Here is a 19,015-nt window from a genome sequence, read left to right on the forward strand (position 1 = left end):
CCACTCTTTTTCCTGCCCTCCTGTGCAGCAGAGCCAGCCACGGTGCCATGAACCTGGCCGCTGTCACCTTCCCCTGGTCAGCCATCTCCCCGAACAGTATTCAAAACGGTATACCTGTTTGAGAGGGGGATGGCCACAGGGGACCCCTGCACTACCTGCCTGCACCTCTTACTCTGCCTGGTGGTCACCCATTCACTTCCTGCCTGTACACCCTTTACCTGCGGTGTGACCAACTCGCTAAACGTGCTATCCACGAGTTTCTCTGCATCGCGGATGCTCCACAGTGAATCCACCCGCAGCTCCAGCTCCGAGATACGATCGGTCAGTAGCTGCAGGTGGACACACTTCCTGCACACATGGTCGGCAGGGACACTGGTAGTATCCATGACTTCCCACATCTTGCAGGAGGGGCATATCACGGGTGCGAGGTCTGCTGCCATGACTTGCCTTAGCTTAGTTACCCCTTTTAAATTACGTTGAAATTAGAAAATGTTAACTATACTCGGGACCTAGGTTCACTGAAAAAAAAAACACTACCAGCTATAAAACCTGCAGACCTTCCCTTTCTTATTACTTTATTTACAGTAAAATGGTAGAAATACTCACCTGAACCTACTCACCAATCAGCTGCCTCCCCTGTGCCGCGTCACTTTCTGACTGGTGACGTCACCCCGAACTCTGCTGCTGGTCTCAGAGTGTCGGTCCCGCTCTTTATGTGCTCCTCTCAGCCGCTTCTCCCGCTCTTTATCTGCTCCTCTCAGCCGCTTCTCCCGCTCTTTATCTGCTCCTCTCAGCCGCTTCTCCCGCTCTTTATGTGCTCCTCTCAGCCGCTTCTCCCGCTCTTTATCTGCTCCTCTCAGCCGCTTCTCCCGCGCTTTATCTGCTCCTCTCAGCCGCTTCTCCCGCGCTTTATGTGCTCCTCTCAGCCGCTTCTCCCGCGCTTTATGTGCTCCTCTCAGCCGCTTCTCCCGCTCTTTATGTGCTCCTCTCAGCCGCTTCTCCCGCTCTTTATGTGCTCCTCTCAGCCGCTTCTCCCGCTCTTTATGTGCTCCTCTCAGCCGCTTCTCCCGCTCTTTATGTGCTCCTCTCAGCCGCTTCTCCCGCTCTTTATGTGCTCCTCTCAGCCGCTTCTCCCGCTCTTTATGTGCTCCTCTCAGCCGCTTCTCCCGCTCTTTATCTGCTCCTCTCAGCCGCTTCTCCCGCTCTTTATCTGCTCCTCTCAGCCGCTTCTCCCGCTCTTTATCTGCTCCTCTCAGCCGCTTCTCCCGCTCTTTATCTGCTCCTCTCAGCCGCTTCTCCCGCTCTTTATCTGCTCCTCTCAGCCGCTTCTTCCCGCTCTTTATCTGCTCCTCTCAGCCGCTTCTCCCGCTCTTTGTGTGCTCCTCTCAGCCGCTTCTCCCGCTCTTTATCTGCTCCTCTCAGCCGCTTCTCCCGCTCTTTATGTGCTCCTCTCAGCCGCTTCTCCCGCTCTTTATGTGCTCCTCTCAGCCGCTTCTCCCGCTCTTTATGTGCTCCTCTCAGCCGCTTCTCCCGCTCTTTATGTGCTCCTCTCAGCCGCTTCTCCCGCTCTTTATCTGCTCCTCTCAGCCGCTTCTCCCGCGCTTTATCTGCTCCTCTCAGCCGCTTCTCCCGCGCTTTATGTGCTCCTCTCAGCCGCTTCTCCCGCGCTTTATGTGCTCCTCTCAGCCGCTTCTCCCGCGCTTTATGTGCTCCTCTCAGCCGCTTCTCCCGCTCTTTATGTGCTCCTCTCAGCCGCTTCTCCCGCGCTTTATCTGCTCCTCTCAGCCGCTTCTCCCGCGCTTTATCTGCTCCTCTCAGCCGCTTCTCCCGCGCTTTATCTGCTCCTCTCAGCCGCTTCTCCCGCGCTTTATGTGCTCCTCTCAGCCGCTTCTCCCGCTCTTTATGTGCTCCTCTCAGCCGCTTCTCCCGCTCTTTATGTGCTCCTCTCAGCCGCTTCTCCCGCTCTTTATCTGCTCCTCTCAGCCGCTTCTCCCGCTCTTTATCTGCTCCTCTCAGCCGCTTCTCCCGCTCTTTATCTGCTCCTCTCAGCCGCTTCTCCCGCTCTTTATGTGCTCCTCTCAGCCGCTTCTCCCGCTCTTTATGTGCTCCTCTCAGCCGCTTCTCCCGCTCTTTATGTGCTCCTCTCAGCCGCTTCTCCCGCTCTTTATGTGCTCCTCTCAGCCGCTTCTCCCGCTCTTTATCTGCTCCTCTCAGCCGCTTCTCCCGCGCTTTATCTGCTCCTCTCAGCCGCTTCTCCCGCGCTTTATGTGCTCCTCTCAGCCGCTTCTCCCGCGCTTTATGTGCTCCTCTCAGCCGCTTCTCCCGCTCTTTATGTGCTCCTCTCAGCCGCTTCTCCCGCTCTTTATCTGCTCCTCTCAGCCGCTTCTCCCGCGCTTTATCTGCTCCTCTCAGCCGCTTCTCCCGCGCTTTATCTGCTCCTCTCAGCCGCTTCTCCCGCGCTTTATGTGCTCCTCTCAGCCGCTTCTCCCGCGCTTTATGTGCTCCTCTCAGCCGCTTCTCCCGCGCTTTATGTGCTCCTCTCAGCCGCTTCTCCCGCGCTTTATGTGCTCCTCTCAGCCGCTTCTCCCGCTCTTTATGTGCTCCTCTCAGCCGCTTCTCCCGCTCTGGTTCTTGACCCTTCCGCCAATGGGAGCGGTTTCTCTCTATCAACTCTGTCGAGACCTTTCATGATTTTGAACGCCTCTATCAAATTTCCTCTCAACCTTCTCTGCTCTAAGGAGAGCAACCCCAGCTTCTCCAGTCTATCCACATCTTAACCTTGATCGCGTGTCTGGACAGTCTATTCCAAATATTCACCACCCTCTGTGCGAAGTAGTTATATCTGAGCTATACATTCACTATCCTCTTCTAAACTTCATCCCATGACCCTTGTTGTTCTTGGGGGCCATGGTAAACAGTTTCTCAGGGTCCAACTTGTGGATACCCTTAAGGATCTCTAAGATCTCCTTGCAGTCTTCCCTTCTCTAGTGTAACAAAACCGTAGCCAAATTGTATATAGCAATGAGATCTATTTTAGTGATGTTGGTTGAGAGATAAATATTGGCCAGGTGAATTCCCCATCTCTTCTTCGAATAGTGCCAGATGATCTTTTACATCCATCTGAGAGGGCAGATGGGGCCCAAAAGACGGCACCTCCAACAGTGTATCACTCCCTCAGTATTGCACTGAAGTGTCAGCCTAGACTATGTGTTCAAGTCTCTGGAGTGAGACTTGAACCCACAACCTTCTGACTCACAGGCGAGATTCCTACCACTGAGCCAAGGCTGACACCTAACTTAACTGGTCAAGTAACAGCCAAGAACACCATTCGAGTTCCAATGTGACAATTTCTGGAAAAGCCAAATTGAACAGCTAGTCTGCTAAAGTGTTTAGCTGCTCCACCATTAAATTAATTCATGTTGAGTAGTTGAGCTAATTCTTACCTGATTGTTTTAATTTGCCTAGGCAAAAATCTGCTGTGTTTTCTTCTAAAAGCTCACTTAATAAGTCTTCAAACAATGAATAACACTCCTTTTTTAGATGGAAAATGCAGTTTCAGCTTATCTCTCAGTTGCCACCCCGCCTCTGCCATTGTTGGTATTGAACAAAAGCAGAAAGCATCCTTCAATGTGGATTTATGGTGAAGCCTTTATCCCAATGGGCACACCAGGAGCTTAGCCTTGCTCAAAAGATTTTTAAAAAATACTAAATGAGCCTTAAAATAACATCATAATTTCACAGAATACTATAGATTGGATTCATTCAGTTCTTTTTAAAAAAAAATTCTAAGTACCAGAGATGGAACAATACAATACATCTAATTTCTTTAAAATTAAAACGCACCCTGCACCTAACGTCACACAGCTATTATTTTTGTAGGTATTGCGGCCTAGGCTAACCCTTTTTCCAGTGTAAAGATTTTTTCTGCTTGGAGATGTCTCCCATTAAGATGGCCAGCTGATTTTCAAATGACAGCTCTATTGTTGCTATAGTGACAGTATGTTTTGTGAACGTCCATTCGGTAATGCTTGTGGTTACACTTAATAAATAAAACTAGGCCTGGTGAGCATGTTACAGGAAAATTTCACACCTTTGATACAAATGCTGTCTTTGCTACGTGGATGTGTAACTCGTACCACTGCTCTTTCCCTCTCTAACTGTATTATATCAAAGATAAGAACTACACCACCCACCTTAACAAATAGAAACAAAGGTTAAAAGGAGAAAACTTCCCTATCTATCTTTTTGAATTCATTTCACAGAGCCTATGCTTCATCTACTTTTATCATGGTATCAGTTTAACCTCGATGGTGGGGAATCTTTTAGAAATGATAATCCGTGACAAAATTAACAGTCACTTGGACAAGTGTGGATTAATAAAGAAAAGCCAGCATGGATTTGTTAAAGGCAAATCCTGTTTAACCAACTTGATTGAGTGTTTTGATGAGGTAACAGAGAGGGTTGATGAGGGCAATGCGGTTGATGTGGTGTATGTGGACTTCCAAAAGGCGTTTGATAAAGTGCCACATAATCGGCTTGTCAGCAAAGTTGAAGCCCGTTGAATAAAAGGGGCAGCAGCAACATGGATATGAAATTGGCTAAGAGACAGGAAACAGAGAGCAGTGGTGAACAGTTGTTTTTCAGACTGAAGGGAGGTGTACAGTGTGTTCCCCATGTGTTGGTACTAGGACCACTGCTTTTCTAGATATATATTAATGACTTGGACTTGGGTGTACAAGGCACAATATCAAAATTTGCAGGTGACACAAAACTTAGAAGTGTAATGAACAGTGAGGAGGATAGTGATAGACTTCAAGAGGACATGGAGAGGCTGGTGGAATGGGCGGACACGTGGCAGATGAAATTTAATGCAGAGAAGTGTGAAGTGATACATTTTGGTAGGAAGAATGAGGACAGGCAATGTAAACTAAAGGGTACAATTCTAAAGGGGGTGCAGGAACAGAGACACCTGGGGATATATGTGCACAGGTTGTTAAAGGTGGCAGGGCAGGTTGAGAAAGTGATTTAAAAAAATACGGGATCTTGGGCTTTATAAACAAAGACATTGAGTACAAAAGCAAGGAGGTTTTGATGAACCTTTATAAAACACTCATTCGGCCACAACTGGAGCATTGTGTCCAATTCTGGGCACCGCACTTTAGGAAGGATGTGAAGGCCTTAGAGAGGGTGCAGAAAAGATTTACTAAAGCAGTTCCAGGGATGAGGGACTTTAGTTACGTGGATAGACTGGAGAAGCTGGGGCTGAGAGCAGAGAAGGTTGAGAGGAGATCTGATAGAGGTGTACAAAATCGTGAGGGGTCTAGACAGAGTAGATAGAGAGAAACTGTTCCCATTGGCGGAAGGGTCGAGAACCAGAGGACACAGATTTGAGATGGTTGGCAAAAGAACCAAGGCGACATGAGGAAAAACTTTTTTAAGCAGCTAGTGGTTATGATCTGGAATGCACTGCCTGAAAGGGTGGTGGAGGCAGATTCAATCGTGGCTTTCAAAAGGGAATTGGATGAGTACTTGAAGGGAAAAATCTGCAGGGCTACGGGGAAAGGGCAGGGCTGTGGAACTAACTGGTTTGTCTTGCAGAGAGCCTGCACGGGCACGACGGGTCGAATGGCCTCCTTCTGTGCTGTAACCATTTTAGGATTCTATGATTCTATTTTAACCTAGTAGGTACAGCACAGGCGGAGGCCATTTGGCCCATTCCCCTGCTCTTTTCCCCATAGATCTGTAAATGTTTCTCCACTTATTTATCCAGTTCTCTTTTGAAAGTTACTATTGAATCTGCTTCCACCACCCTTTCAGGCAGTGCATTCCAGATAATCACAACTCGGTAGGTTAAAAAAAAATGTTTGCTAATGTGGCCTCTGTCTCTTGCCGATCACCTTAAATCTGTGTCCTCTGCTTGCCAACCCTTCTGCCACTGGAAACAGTTTTTCTTTATTTATTCTATCAAAACCGTTCATGGTTTTGAATACTTCTATCAAAACCCCCCTTAACCTTCTCTGTTCTAGGGAGAACAACGCCAGTTTCTCCAGTCTCTCTACATAATTGAAGTCCCTCATCCCTGGTACCATTCTAGCAAATCTCTTCTGCACTTTACTGTTTATCCTACACTAAAAAACACTAACCAATGAACTAAATACTGACTTACCCTCAGCGCTCCTCCTTGTCTGGTTTTGATTTCTCGTGCAGCTCCATTTATGCTCTGCTAAGTCTTAGTCTATAGCTCTTTGGTTTAAATCACTTAGCACCCCCTTCCACCTCTGCACCTAATTCCCACACTCACCAAATTCCCAGTTGAATGTCCTCACTCTTGTTAGCACTTCACTCCATTAAAGGTTCACTTTCTGTCTTTCCCAACCTCTGTGCTCAAGTACCAAAAAACACTGATGTTGAAGTAAAGAGCATTAAGTATGTTTCAGGCATTCCAATGCAATAATAGATAAAATGATCTTAATAAAAAGTACTGGGTCCTGTTGAGGCAGAGCTGCCCACCCTTGCAGATAAACCCCCTTATCTGTCTGTATTAATTTTTCCAGAAATACAGTTCTCTTTTGGCATCACTGACCTATTTTATCTGAAAAATAAATGTGATGAAGTATGTGGCTCCATGAAAAGGATGTGGAATAATGTAATCATTCAGTATGTAAGAATCTGTGCGGATGCCTTAATCTAACCGTGGTTAAAATTACATCCTGGCCCTCCAACGTCAAGACTGCTGCTGTTTCCCATGTTGTGTGGATGATATCCAGTGCAGAGCATGATGCATTGAATGAGTTTTTGCTTATTTTTGTGTTGTTTGGAGTTGAGATGTCATCTGTATTGATTTTATACATTTGCCAAGCACCTGCTAAAAAAGCTGTTAGTCAAATACAGCATCCATCACATTTAAGGCAGTCGCAGAAAAGTTATTATATTTTTAATACCTTTTTTAAATAAAATCTTTGCCCAGTATGCAGCACAGTAAATATCTACTGACCATGGTAAATCCTGATAAGCAACAGTAGATTTAAAATGGATATTGCGTTCTGTTCATGTTATAAAGGGAATACTGCATATCTGAGATTGATTCTGGACAGGGGTTCAGATGAAATAAAACACAAGAGTGCAGCTCAAGCAATTTATAATTCTTATCCGAGTCATAAGACAAGATTCTTACTTCAAGGTATCAGTTATTTTTGATAACAATAAGCATGACCTTTAACAGGTGATTTTTATTTGCCTTTTGGCCTGTTCTAATGCTGACAGCTATTGCCAGTGCTGACATTAACTGCCATTGCACTCTGTGTATTTGTATGATAATGATCATACCAAAGGAGTTACTATGACCGTGTTGCTGTGAGTTTATCAAGAGATAATTAGCTGATTGTTAGCAAATTCTATGAACAATATCTTTTTTTTCCTAATCTGTTCTCGATGTTGGCAAAGCCGCATCTTTTTGCCCATCTCTAGTTGTCCTGAATAGTGATTGCACAACTGAGTGGCTTTCTAGGGCCCTTCATAGGACATTAAGAGTCAACCCCATAGCGTGGGACTGCAGTAGTGCATTAGCCAGACTGGGTAGGGGTGGTGTGTTCCCTTCTCTGAAGGAACCAGTTGGGTTTTTATAACAGTCTGGTAGCTGTTATGATCATTTTTCTGCTGCTAGCCCATAAAGTGCCAGAATTTTTAACTCATGGCCTCTGCTAGTCCAGTATCATAACTGCTATACAAAACATCCATTATTGGTTTAAGTCGCTGTCTTTTTCTTCTCGCTGATTGGTCATTTTCAACTTTAGTCATCCATCACTTACATTTTAGAAACCTTTCTACTCAATCACACTGCAGTAAAAATGAGGTGCAACTGCAAGACTGTTCCTTACTATGTACCCCCAAAATAATTTTGATAACATAATTGACAAATAGTTCACTATTTCATTTTTAAAAATAATCACAAACTTCCCCGTTCTACTTTCTAATCACTCTGATGTCTCCTTTCCTGCCCCATGTAAAATCAATAGGTTTGGCCCTAGGTATACCCTCCCTTGCTAGCAGAGACAACTGCACCCACCCACACCCCTGTACTCCAGTGCTCAGGTGTGTTCAGGCCCAACGTGAAACTTGCACGCACTGCAGATCAAAGGAACCTGCATGCTGATGACGCAGTCCTGTTCTTTGGTGCCGGTTCCAATTGTTCCCTGCTCTCGCATTTACTGCCTTCTGCAACTGCGATTGAAAAGAGAGTGAAGTGACAAAGCGTAAAATGGAAAAAGAAGCTAAGTAACAGAGATTAACAAACTCAAGGATAGATTAACAGCTAGAAAGGGAGAGACTAACAGACGGGGAGAGAAAGTAGGAGAGTAACAGACACCGGAATAGAGTAACAGAGAGAAGAACACACACAAAAAGAAAATAATTGATACAGGAGAGGGGAAAACCATAGATCGTTCTTGCAGCAGGCCCAAACCTCTTGAGAAGACCTGAACTGAGATGGATAAACTAGCCACTCTGGCATTAAAGGCTCTTTTGATATCCAGATGTTCACCATCTACAAAGCACAAAGTGCGCCACAAGCAGCACCGGTGGGACCAGCCCAATCTCGGTCTTGCAGGCACGAAGTATATGTCCAAGAGTTCTCCGTCCCCGAATGTGGCCCGGCAGATAAAACATTCGAGGGATAGCTGCTGTTGGGGAGGGTTTAAACTAATGTGGCAGGGGGATGGGAACCGATGCAGGAAGTCAGTGGGAAATAAAGTGGTGACAGAAACAAAAGGCAGTAAGGGAGAGTGTACAGAACATGACCGGACAGATGGTCTGAGAAAGCAGGGCAAAGACCAAGGGAAGTCTAGATTAAACTGCATTTATTTCAATGCAAGAAGTCTGATGGGCAAGGCAGATGAACTCAGGGCATGGATGGGTACATGGGACTGGGATGTTATAGCTATTACTGAAACATGGCTAAGGGAGGGGCAGGACTGGCAGCTCAATGTTCCAGGGTACAGATGCTATAGGAAAGATAGAGCAGGAGGTAAGAGAGGAGGGGGAGTTGCGTTCTTGATTAGGGAGAACATCACGGCAGTAGTGAGAGGGGATATATCCGAGGGTTCGCCCACTGAGTCTATATGGGTAGAACTGAAAAATAAGAAGGGAGAGATCACTTTGATACAGACCCCCAAATAGTCAACGGGAAATTGAGGAGCAAATATGTAAGGAGATTACAGACAGCTGCAAGAAAAATAGGGTGGTAATAGTAGGGGACTTTAACTTTCCCAACATTGACTGGGACAGCCATAGCATTAGGGGCTTGGATGGAGAGAAATTTGTTGAGTGTATTCAGGAGGAATTTCTCATTCAGTATGTGGATGGCCCGACTAGAGAGGGGGCAAAACTTGACCTCCTCTTGGGAAATAAGGAAGGGCAGGTGACAGAAGTGTTAGTGAGGGATCACTTTGGGACCAGTGATCATAATTGCATTAGTTTTAAGATAGCTATGGAGAAGGATAGGTCTGGCCCAAAAGTTAAAATTCTAAATTGGGGAAAGGCCAATTTTGATGGTATTAGACAGGAACTTTCAGAAGTTGATTGGGAGAGTCTGTTGGCAGGCAAAGGGACGTCTGGTAAGTGGGAGGCTTTCAAAAGTGTGTTAACCAGGGTTCAGGGTAAGCACATTCCTTATAAAGTGAAGGGCAAGGCTGGTAGAAGTAGGGAACCTTGGATGACTCGGGAGATTGAGGCACTAGTCAAAAAGAAGAAGGAGGCATATGACATGCATAGGCAGCTGGGATCAAGTGGATCCCTTGAAGAGTATAGAGATTGCCGGAGTAGAGTTAAGAGAGAAATCAGGAGGGCAAAAAGGGGATATGAGATTGCTTTGGCAGATCAGGCAAAGGTGAATCCAAAGAGCTTCTACAAATACATAAAGGTCAAAAGGGTAACTAGGGAGAGAGTAGGGCCTCTTAAGGATCAACAAGGTCATCTATGTGCGGAACCACAAGAGATGGGTGAGATCCTGAATGAATATTTCACATCGGTATTTACGGTTGAGAAAGGCATGGATGTTAGGGAACTTGGGGAAATAAATAGTGATGTCTTGAGGAGTGTACATATTACAGAGAGGGAGGTGCTGGAAGTCTTAACGCGCATCAAGGTAGATAAATCTCCGGGACCTGATGAAATGTATCCCAGGACGTTATGGGAGGTTAGGGAGGAAATTGCGGGTCCCCTAGCAGAGATATTTGAATCATCGACAGCTACAGGTGAGGTGCCTGAAGATTGGAGGGTAGCAAATGTTGTGCCTTTGTTTAAGAAGGGCGGCAGGGAAAAGCCTGGGAACTACAGACCAGTGAGCCTGACATCTGTAGTGGGTAAGTTGTTAGAGGGTATTCTGAGGGACAGGATCTACAGGCATTTGGAGAGGCAGGGACTAATTAGGAACAGTCAGCATGGTTTTGTGAGAGGAAAATCATGTCTCACAAATTTGATTGAGTTTTTTGAAGGGGTAACCAAGAAGATAGATGAGGGCTGTGCAGTAGACGTGGTCTACATGGACTTCAGCAAAGCATTTGACAAGGTACCGCATGGTAGGTTGTTACATAAGGTTAAATCTCATGGGATCCAAGGTGAGGTAGCCAATTGGATACAAAATTGGCTTGACGACAGAAGACAGAGGGTGGTTGTAGAGGGTTGTTTTTCAAACTGGATGCCTGTGTCCAGCGGTGTGCCTCAGGGATCGGTGCTGGGTCCGCTGTTATTTGTTATTTATATTAATGATTTGGATGAGAATTTAGGAGGCATGGTTAGTAAGTTTGCAGATGACACCAAGATTGGTGGCATTGTGGACAGTGAAGAAGGTTATCTAGGATTGCAACGGGATCTTTATAAATTGGGCCAGTGGGCCGATGAATGGCAGATGGAGTTTAATTTAGATAAATGTGAGGTGATGCATTTTGGTAGATCGAATCGGGCCAGGACCTACTCCGTTAATGGTAGGGCGTTGGGGAGAGTTATAGAACAAAGAGATCTGGGAGTACAGATTCATAGCTCCTTGAAAGTGGAGTCACAGGTGGATAGGGTAGTGAAGAAGGCATTCAGCATGCTTGGTTTCATTGGTCAGAACATTGAATGCAGGAGTTGGGATGTCTTGTTGAAGTTGTACAGGGCATTGGTGAGGCCACACTTGGAGTACTGTGTACAGTTCTGGTCACCCTATTATAGAAAGGATATTATTAAACTAGAAAGAGTGCAGAAAAGATTTACTAGGATGCTACCGGGACTTGATGGTTTGACTTACAGGGAGAGGTTAGACAGACTGGGACTCTTTTCCCTGGAGAGCAGGAGGTTAAGGGGTGATCTTATCGAAGTCTATAAAATAATGAGGGGCATAGATAAGGTCGATAGTCAAAATCTTTTCCCAAAGGTAGGGGAGTCTATAACGAGGGGGCATAGATTTAAGGTGAGAGGGGAGAGATACAAAAGGGTCCAGAGGGGCAATTTTTTCACTCAAAGGGTGGTGAGTGTCTGGAACGAGCTGCCAGAGGCAGTAGTAGAGGCGGGTACAATTTTGTCTTTTAAAAAGCATTTGGACAGTTACATGGGTAAGATGGGTATGGAGGGATATGGGCCAAGTGCAGGCAATTGGGACTAGCTTAGTGGTATAAACTGGGCGACATGGACATGTTGGGCCGAAGGGCCTGTTTCCATGTTGTAACTTCTATGATTCTATGATTCTAAGCAAAACAGCAACGTGAGCTCGTTCCAATTAATGTATACAGAACACTGTGGCCCATGCCCCAAACTACACAAGTAACAGAAGACTGGGCTGTTGATAAAGTATCAGGGATAAAATGTATGAAATCAGCCAGTAGCAGGAAAAGCATAGCTTAAAAGTGGAGTAGAAAGTTCATAAATAAATGAAATGTTTTTATAATACTGTAAACTGTTTAGATCTCTGATTAGTCATCTCAATCATTCTCAAGTACCAATTACTCAAACAACCCTATTAAAAAAAAATCCACTTATGGCCAGTGAGAAATTAGATTCTCAGTAGAAACGTCTAATGGGATATGATTATAAAAAATCTTTATTTGAAAACCCTAAAGGTGTTATTCCAAAAATAGAATTTAATTTATTGTTACATGCATTAAATTAAATTAAGATAATGCTAGTGTTAACTTTGCCATTACTTGAATTTCTTTCAAATATCAGTAAAAAGAAAATGTTTAGACCTAAAAGTCCTTTTGTAAATAAACCTTAGATTTGTTGGTGGCCAATTTCTTGCATATTCTGAATCAAAACATTGTTTTACCAACGGTGTCTGGCCTCCTGATTCTTCCTTCATTCTGAACTGGATCCACTTCTGTACAAGCAGTGGTGTTAAATAGTATTAGTGTTTTTCAGCTTCCCTCAATATAACTGTTGCTTACTAGCAACTGTCACAGTTAATGCTGAACTTGTATAAATTTGGAAGCTGCCCAACATACACAACTCAGTATTCAACATCGGACGCAATTATTTTCTTGTAGACATTACTTGATATTTATTTATTGAGCTCTGTTGAGCGTACATTTTAGGTCATTGATACGTAAACCTTGCTAATGTGTTGCTAATTTTGCTTCCTACGCCAACTATTTTCTGCCTTTTTATATAAATATTTTGAGATGTTATAATAGTGAGAACCAAACCTAAAAAAGCGAAATAAAACAAACATGAACAAATCCAGTATTCAGATAATAGGCCAAAGTGAGTCCATTTAAAATCAATGGTACACACAGTAGATCTCAATAATCAGACACTGCCAGTAATTTATGCAGAATGTAACTGAATATGAATGTAACTGAATGTTTCTTGTATTGAATGCTATGTCAAGTTCTTTGCGTATGTGCAGTATCAGCACCCAGAAGAGAAGTTACCAGGAAACGGGTTGGGGGAATGCTCTTAAATCCAACATCATCACCGTACACAGTTATTTATCAAGTAAATAGCCCTTGTGGACTCCTCTTGTCCCTTGCTGGGCCCGTTCTGGAAATGGATCCATTTGGCAACAGCATTCCATGACTCGAGTGGCCTGGAGTTAAAATTACGTTGCAGTCCAAATTACATCATTGGACCACGACTTCTGAAAACAGCCAGGAGGCAGCAGGAGCCATTTTCAGCCTCGTGCCAGCTTTGTAAAGCCACCGACATTATAAACTGGAATGGTTTACTTCAAGAAAGAAATGTGGATGAATACTTTCTAAAGAAACTACATTTAATATGTTCGCATTTGTGCAAAATGACCAGTTGTCTAATTGTCCTTTGGGGATTTGTTTAAGTTTATAGGTGGGGTATAAATCCTGTCGCATGGCTTCTCATTACTTACCCTCTTTATATTCACTGTTAGTCTGTCGTTTTGTTGGTGTTACTTTTTTGTCTTTATAAAACCTGCCTTTTTCCCCTCTTTTTTTGTAGGTAGTATATCTGTGCCCACTGCTGGGAAGTGGACTGGCTGCCCTTTTCTTCACTGTACCTGGGTTGCGCAGACTGGGTTGTCCATATCTACACCACCCCCATTTGTGTTCCATCAGTATAGGTACAGCAGCTTCTTCAACAAATGTAAGTTTGTTTGGGTGACACTAAAAGTGGCCCAAAGCATTTTAATTTCTGCAGCGTTCAACATTTCCTTTTTCTGTCTTAGAATACTCAGTGATCAGAATCTACTGGGGTGGGGGTGGGGGGGGTGGGGGGGGGGTGGGGGTGGGGGGTGGGTGGGGGGGGGTGGGTGGGGGGGGGTGGGGGTGGGGGGTGGGTGGGGGGTGGTGGGGGGGTGGGTGGGGGGGGGTGGGTGGGGATGGGATGGTGGGTGGGATGGTGGGTGGGGGTGGGGTGAGTGTGGGGGATGGTGAGGTGTGGTGGGTGGGGGGGGGGGGGGTGAGGGGTGGGGGGGGGGTGCAGTGAACAGCCAGAGGTCGTGGTCCATATCGATACCAACAACATAGGTAGAAAGAGGGATGAGGTCCTGCAGGCAGATTTTAAGGAGTTAGGAAAGAGATTAAGAAGCGGGACCTCAAAGTAGTAATCTCCGGATTACTCCTGGTGCCACGCGCTAGTGAGTATAAAAATAGGAGGATAGAGTGGATGAATGTGTGGCTGGAGAGATGGTGCAGGAGGGAGGGCTTTAGATTCCTGGGGCATTGGGACCAGTTCTGAGGAAGGTGGGACCTGTACAGGCCGGATGGGTTACACCTCATCGGAGCTGGGACCAATGTCTTCGCGGGGAGGTTCGCTGGTGCTGTGGGGGAGGTTTAAACTAATTTTGCAGGGGGATGGGCACCAGGATGTAGCATTGGAAAGGAGAAACAAGGGACACAAAGGATCGGGGGAGAAAGATAGGACTGGAGCAAGTAATAGTACAGTATTAGGTGGGATCAGACTAAGAGAGAGTACAAGAAAGTCTAAGACTGGTTTGCAGTGCATGTGTGTAAACACACAAAGTGTGGCAAATAAGGTTGGTGAGCTGCAGGCGCAAATAGCCACGTGGGAATATGATGTTGTGGTGATAACGGAGACCTGGCTCAAAAAAGGGCAAGATTGGGTACCAAATATTCCTGGATACAAGGTGTTCAGGAAAGATAGAGAAGGAAAGAAAGGAGGAGGGGCTGGCAGAATTGATGAAGGAGAATATTGCAGTACTGGAGAGAGAGGATGTCCTGGAGGGGTCAAACACAGAATCTATTTGGTTAGAGTTAAGAAATAAGAGGTGCCATTACACTACTGGGTGTATTCTATAGGCCACCAACTAGTGGGAAGGATATAGAGGAGCAAATTTGCAGGGAAATTACAGAGAGGTGCAAAAGCTATAGAGTAGTGATAACTGGGGACTTCAACTATCCTGATATAGACTGGAATAACAATAATAATATAAGGGGCACAGAGGGGGAGGAATTTTTGAAATGTGTTCAGGATAACTTTCTTAACCGGTTATTTCTTAATAAGTTTCCAGCCCAACGAGGAAGGAGGCATTGCTGGATTGGTTCTAGGGAATGAGGTCGGCCAAGTGGAGCAAGTGTCAGTGGGGGGAGCATTTAGGGAGCAGCGATCATAGTATTATACGGTTTAGAACAGCTATGGAAAAGGACATGGACCATTCTAAAATAAAAATACTCAATTGGAGGAGGGCCAATTTCAATGGGATGAGAACAGATCAGGCCCAGGTAAATTGGAACCAAAGATTGGCAGGCAAAACTGTAATTGAACAGTGGACGGCCTTTAAGGAGGAGATGGTTCGGGTACAGTCTAGGCACATTCCCACAAGACAGAAAGGTAGGGCAACTAAAGCCAGAGCTCCCTGGATGACAAAAGAGATAGTGAGTAAGATGAAATGGAAAAAAAATGGGCGTATGACAGATGTCAGGTTGATAACACAAGTGAGAACCAGACAGAATATAGAAAGTTCAGAGGGGAAGTGAAAAAGGAAATAAGAGGGGCAAAGAGAGAGTATGAGAATAAACTGGTGGCCAACATAAAAGGGAATCCAAAAGTCTTCTACATGCATGTAAACGGGTTGTAAGAGAAGGGGTGAGACCGTTTAGGGACCATAAAGGAGATCTACTAATGGAGGCAGTGGGGATGGCCGAGGTACTAAATGAGTATTTTGCATCTGTCTTTACCAAGGAAGAAGATGCTGCCAAAGTCTCGGTAAAGGAGAGTATAGTTAAAATACTGGATGGGTTAAAAAATGATAAAGAAGAGGTAATTGAAAGGCTGGCTGTAATTAAAGTAGATAAGTCACCCGGTCCGGATGGGATGCATCCTAGGTTGCTGAAGGAAGTAAGGGTGGAAATTGTGGAGGTACTGGCCATAATCTTCCAAACATCCGTAGATACAGGGGTGGTGCCAGAGGACTGGAGAATTGCAAATGTTACACCTTTGTTCAAAAAAGGGTGTAAAGATAAACCCACCAACTATAGGCCAGTCAGTTTAACCTCAGTGCTGGGGAAACTTTTAGAAACGATAATCCGGGACAGAATTAACAGTCACTTGGATGAGTGTGGATTGATTAGAGAAAGCCAGCACGGATTTGTTAAAGACAAACCGTGTTTAATTAACCTGATAAGAGTTTTTTGATGAGGTAACAGAGAAGGTAGATGAGGGCGATGCAGTTGATGTGTATATGGACTTTCAAAAGGCTTTTGATAAAGTGCCGTAGGCTTATCATCAAGATTGTGGCCCATGGAATAAAGGGGGCAGTAACAACATGGATACAGAATTGGCTAAGGGACAGGAAACAGAGTAGTGGTGAACGGTTGTTTTTCGGACTGGAGGAAGATATACATTGGTGTTCCCCAGAGGCCAGTGCTGGGACCACTGCTTTTTTTGATATATATTAATGACTTGGACTTGGGTGTACAGGGCACAATGTCCAAATTTGCAGATGACATAAAACTTGGAAGGGTATTAAACAGTGAGGAGGATAGTGATAGACTTCAAGAGGATATAGACAAGCTAGTGGCATGGGCGGACACATGGCAGATGAAATTTAATGCAGAAAAATGCGAAGTGATACATTTCGGTAGGAAGAACAAGGAGAGGCAATATAAACTAGAAGGCACAATTCTAAAACGGGTACAGGAACAGAGAGATCTGGGGGTATATGTGCACAAATTGTTGAAGGTGGCAAGGCAGGTTGAGAAAGTGGTTAAAAAAGTTTATGGGATCCTGGGCTTTATAAATAGAGGCAGAGTACAAAAGTATGGAAGTCATGATGAACCTTTATAAAACATTGGTTCAGCCATAACTGAAGTATTGTGTCCAGTTCTGGGCACTGCACTTCAGGAAAGATGTGGAGGCTTTATAGAGGGTGAGAAGTGATTTACTGGATTGATTCGAGGGATGAGGGACTTCAGTTACATGGATAGACTGGAGAAGCTGGGGTTGTTCTCCTTGGAACAGAGACGGTTGTGAGGAGGTTTGCTAGAGGTATTCAGAATCATGAAGGGTCTGGACAGAGTAGATAGAGAGAAACTGTTCCCATTGGCGGAAGGATCAAGGACCAGAGGAAATAGATTTAAGGTGATTGGCAAAAGAATCAAAGGTGACATGAGAAAAAACTTTTTTACACAGCGAGCAGTTAGGATCTGGAATGCACTGCCCGAGGGGATGGTGGAGGCAGATTCATTCATGGCCTTCAAATTGCAAACTGGATAAGTACTTGAAAGGAAAAAATTTGAAGGGCTACGGGGATAGGGCGGGGGAGTGGGACTAGCTGGATTGCTCTTGCATAGAACCGGTGTAGACTCGATGGGCCGAATGGCCTCCTTTCATGCTGTAACTTTTCTATGATTCTAATTTAGCATATTTTAAAAATAACTCTTACCCATGGAAAAATGGTGAAAATATCCTGAAATGTGACAATGTCTCTATCTAAGCTTTGGTGATTGAATTGTGTGTTTAGCATTGCGGTTTTGAGGAACATGATGCAAGAACATATATTGTAAGATTAGCCAATATGTTCAGGGCTCCAAAATTATCTCAGCAATCTCTTCAGTCACTGATATAGAAATCCTGGAAGTGAGGAGATACTCACCTTCAGAGTTAAGGGAACTCCCAATATTATTCGTGGAATTTGTTTTGGTATGTGTACAGTTGAAGTGCATGCTTTAAACTAGTTGTCACTCAAAAGTTTCAGCTTGGGGTATGTATCCCTCCAGTAGAAACGACAAAATTCTGAAGAGTGCTTACTTTAGGAGAGAATGGAGGATATGAAAATCAGGTCTTACAATTTTCAGGGTACGCCAGATATTTCTCTCTTGCTTAGCAATAAGGACTACTCCCATAACTGAGCCGTCCCAATGAACCAAAGTGTGAACCCATATGTACGATGATGCTACTGTAGCATTGCCTAGAATCAAACAAAATATGCTTGTTACTGTTAGCTTTTAGGAAATGACAGGCACCCTCTTGTGTCCTTCTGGTCCTCGGATAACAAAAATACAATCGCTCTACCAGACTGTGTGGCTTCGGCTATAATCTGTGAACCCGGTTTATTAAAAGTAAGAATTAAACAGTAGTAAATGATCAGCACAGAAAATCATACTAGATTACAACATTTAACTTACAACTCCTCGGTCCACAAAATATTGAGACAGACGCTTTGATAACTCTCCTCGCAACACTGAACCTGGAACAGCATCTATAACACAAGACTTGTACATGAGGTTGAATCCACGCCTTGTAACGTTCACATGCTCAGCACAAGACGGACTGAAATACACTAGAACAGAAAGAACCGCTAAGCTGACCAAAAGCTGCCAAATATCTCTCTCTGTCTGGAAATGGAGCTTTCAATCAGCGCCATCAAAACAGCCTGACTAATATGCCAATCACAACAAACCTGCCTCCCCTCCTCTATTCTTTGGTGGGTTGATAGTTAGCTGTGTCTCTTCTCGCTGCCTTTGTAAGCAGCTCCCCAAACAATGTCAATCTCCTGGCCTGAGTGAGCATAGAAAGATCACTGATACCATTGGTTAATACTTTCAGCTTTTAATATGTAACCTTTCAGAGCCCTTTATCAAGACAGGTTTCTAATTTGTCATCCCAGGACCTTTTGAACAACGAGGTGCAAAAGCTGCTGCTCACTTGATATAAACGATTCTGTTGGGCTAGAAAAATACACCGTTTTACCCCCATCACTTTGAATTCCCTCAAAGCTCTGGGGAATGTAGGAAAGTGCAGGATCAGAAATGACTTCAGTCCATCTGGCCAGTCTGAGTAACGAATAACTTTTCAATTGCCGCTCCCCCTCCCCCCAAATATTCATCCAATTCTCCTTTAAATTTTAACACACTGTCTGCTTCCCTAGGAGCTCTTTTCCACATGTTCACCACCCTCTGAGCGAAGTAGTTATATCTAAATTGTTCTGTCAGCTTTGACTGAGTGGTAGCACTCTCTCCTCTGAGTCAGAAGGTCATGGGTTTGAGCCCCACTCCAGAGACTTGAGCACATAATTTAGGATGACACTTTAGTGCAGTACGGAGGGAGGTGCCAT

The 19,015-nt window shown here is 44.6% G+C and overlaps 1 protein-coding gene across 1 annotated transcript in view; it reads left to right on the forward strand.

The window, feature by feature from the left end:
• Positions 1 to 19,015, forward strand: part of mrps5 (mitochondrial ribosomal protein S5) — a 175,541-nt gene that overhangs the window by 21,016 nt on the left and 135,510 nt on the right. The window contains exon 2 of the mRNA XM_067985077.1: positions 13,441 to 13,584. Coding sequence (XP_067841178.1) covers positions 13,441 to 13,584 — 144 coding nt within the window. The remainder of the gene's footprint in view (positions 1 to 13,440; positions 13,585 to 19,015) is intronic.

This window comes from Heptranchias perlo, chromosome 5, assembly GCF_035084215.1.
Source record: "Heptranchias perlo isolate sHepPer1 chromosome 5, sHepPer1.hap1, whole genome shotgun sequence".
In the NCBI taxonomy this organism is placed as follows: domain Eukaryota; kingdom Metazoa; phylum Chordata; class Chondrichthyes; order Hexanchiformes; family Hexanchidae; genus Heptranchias; species Heptranchias perlo.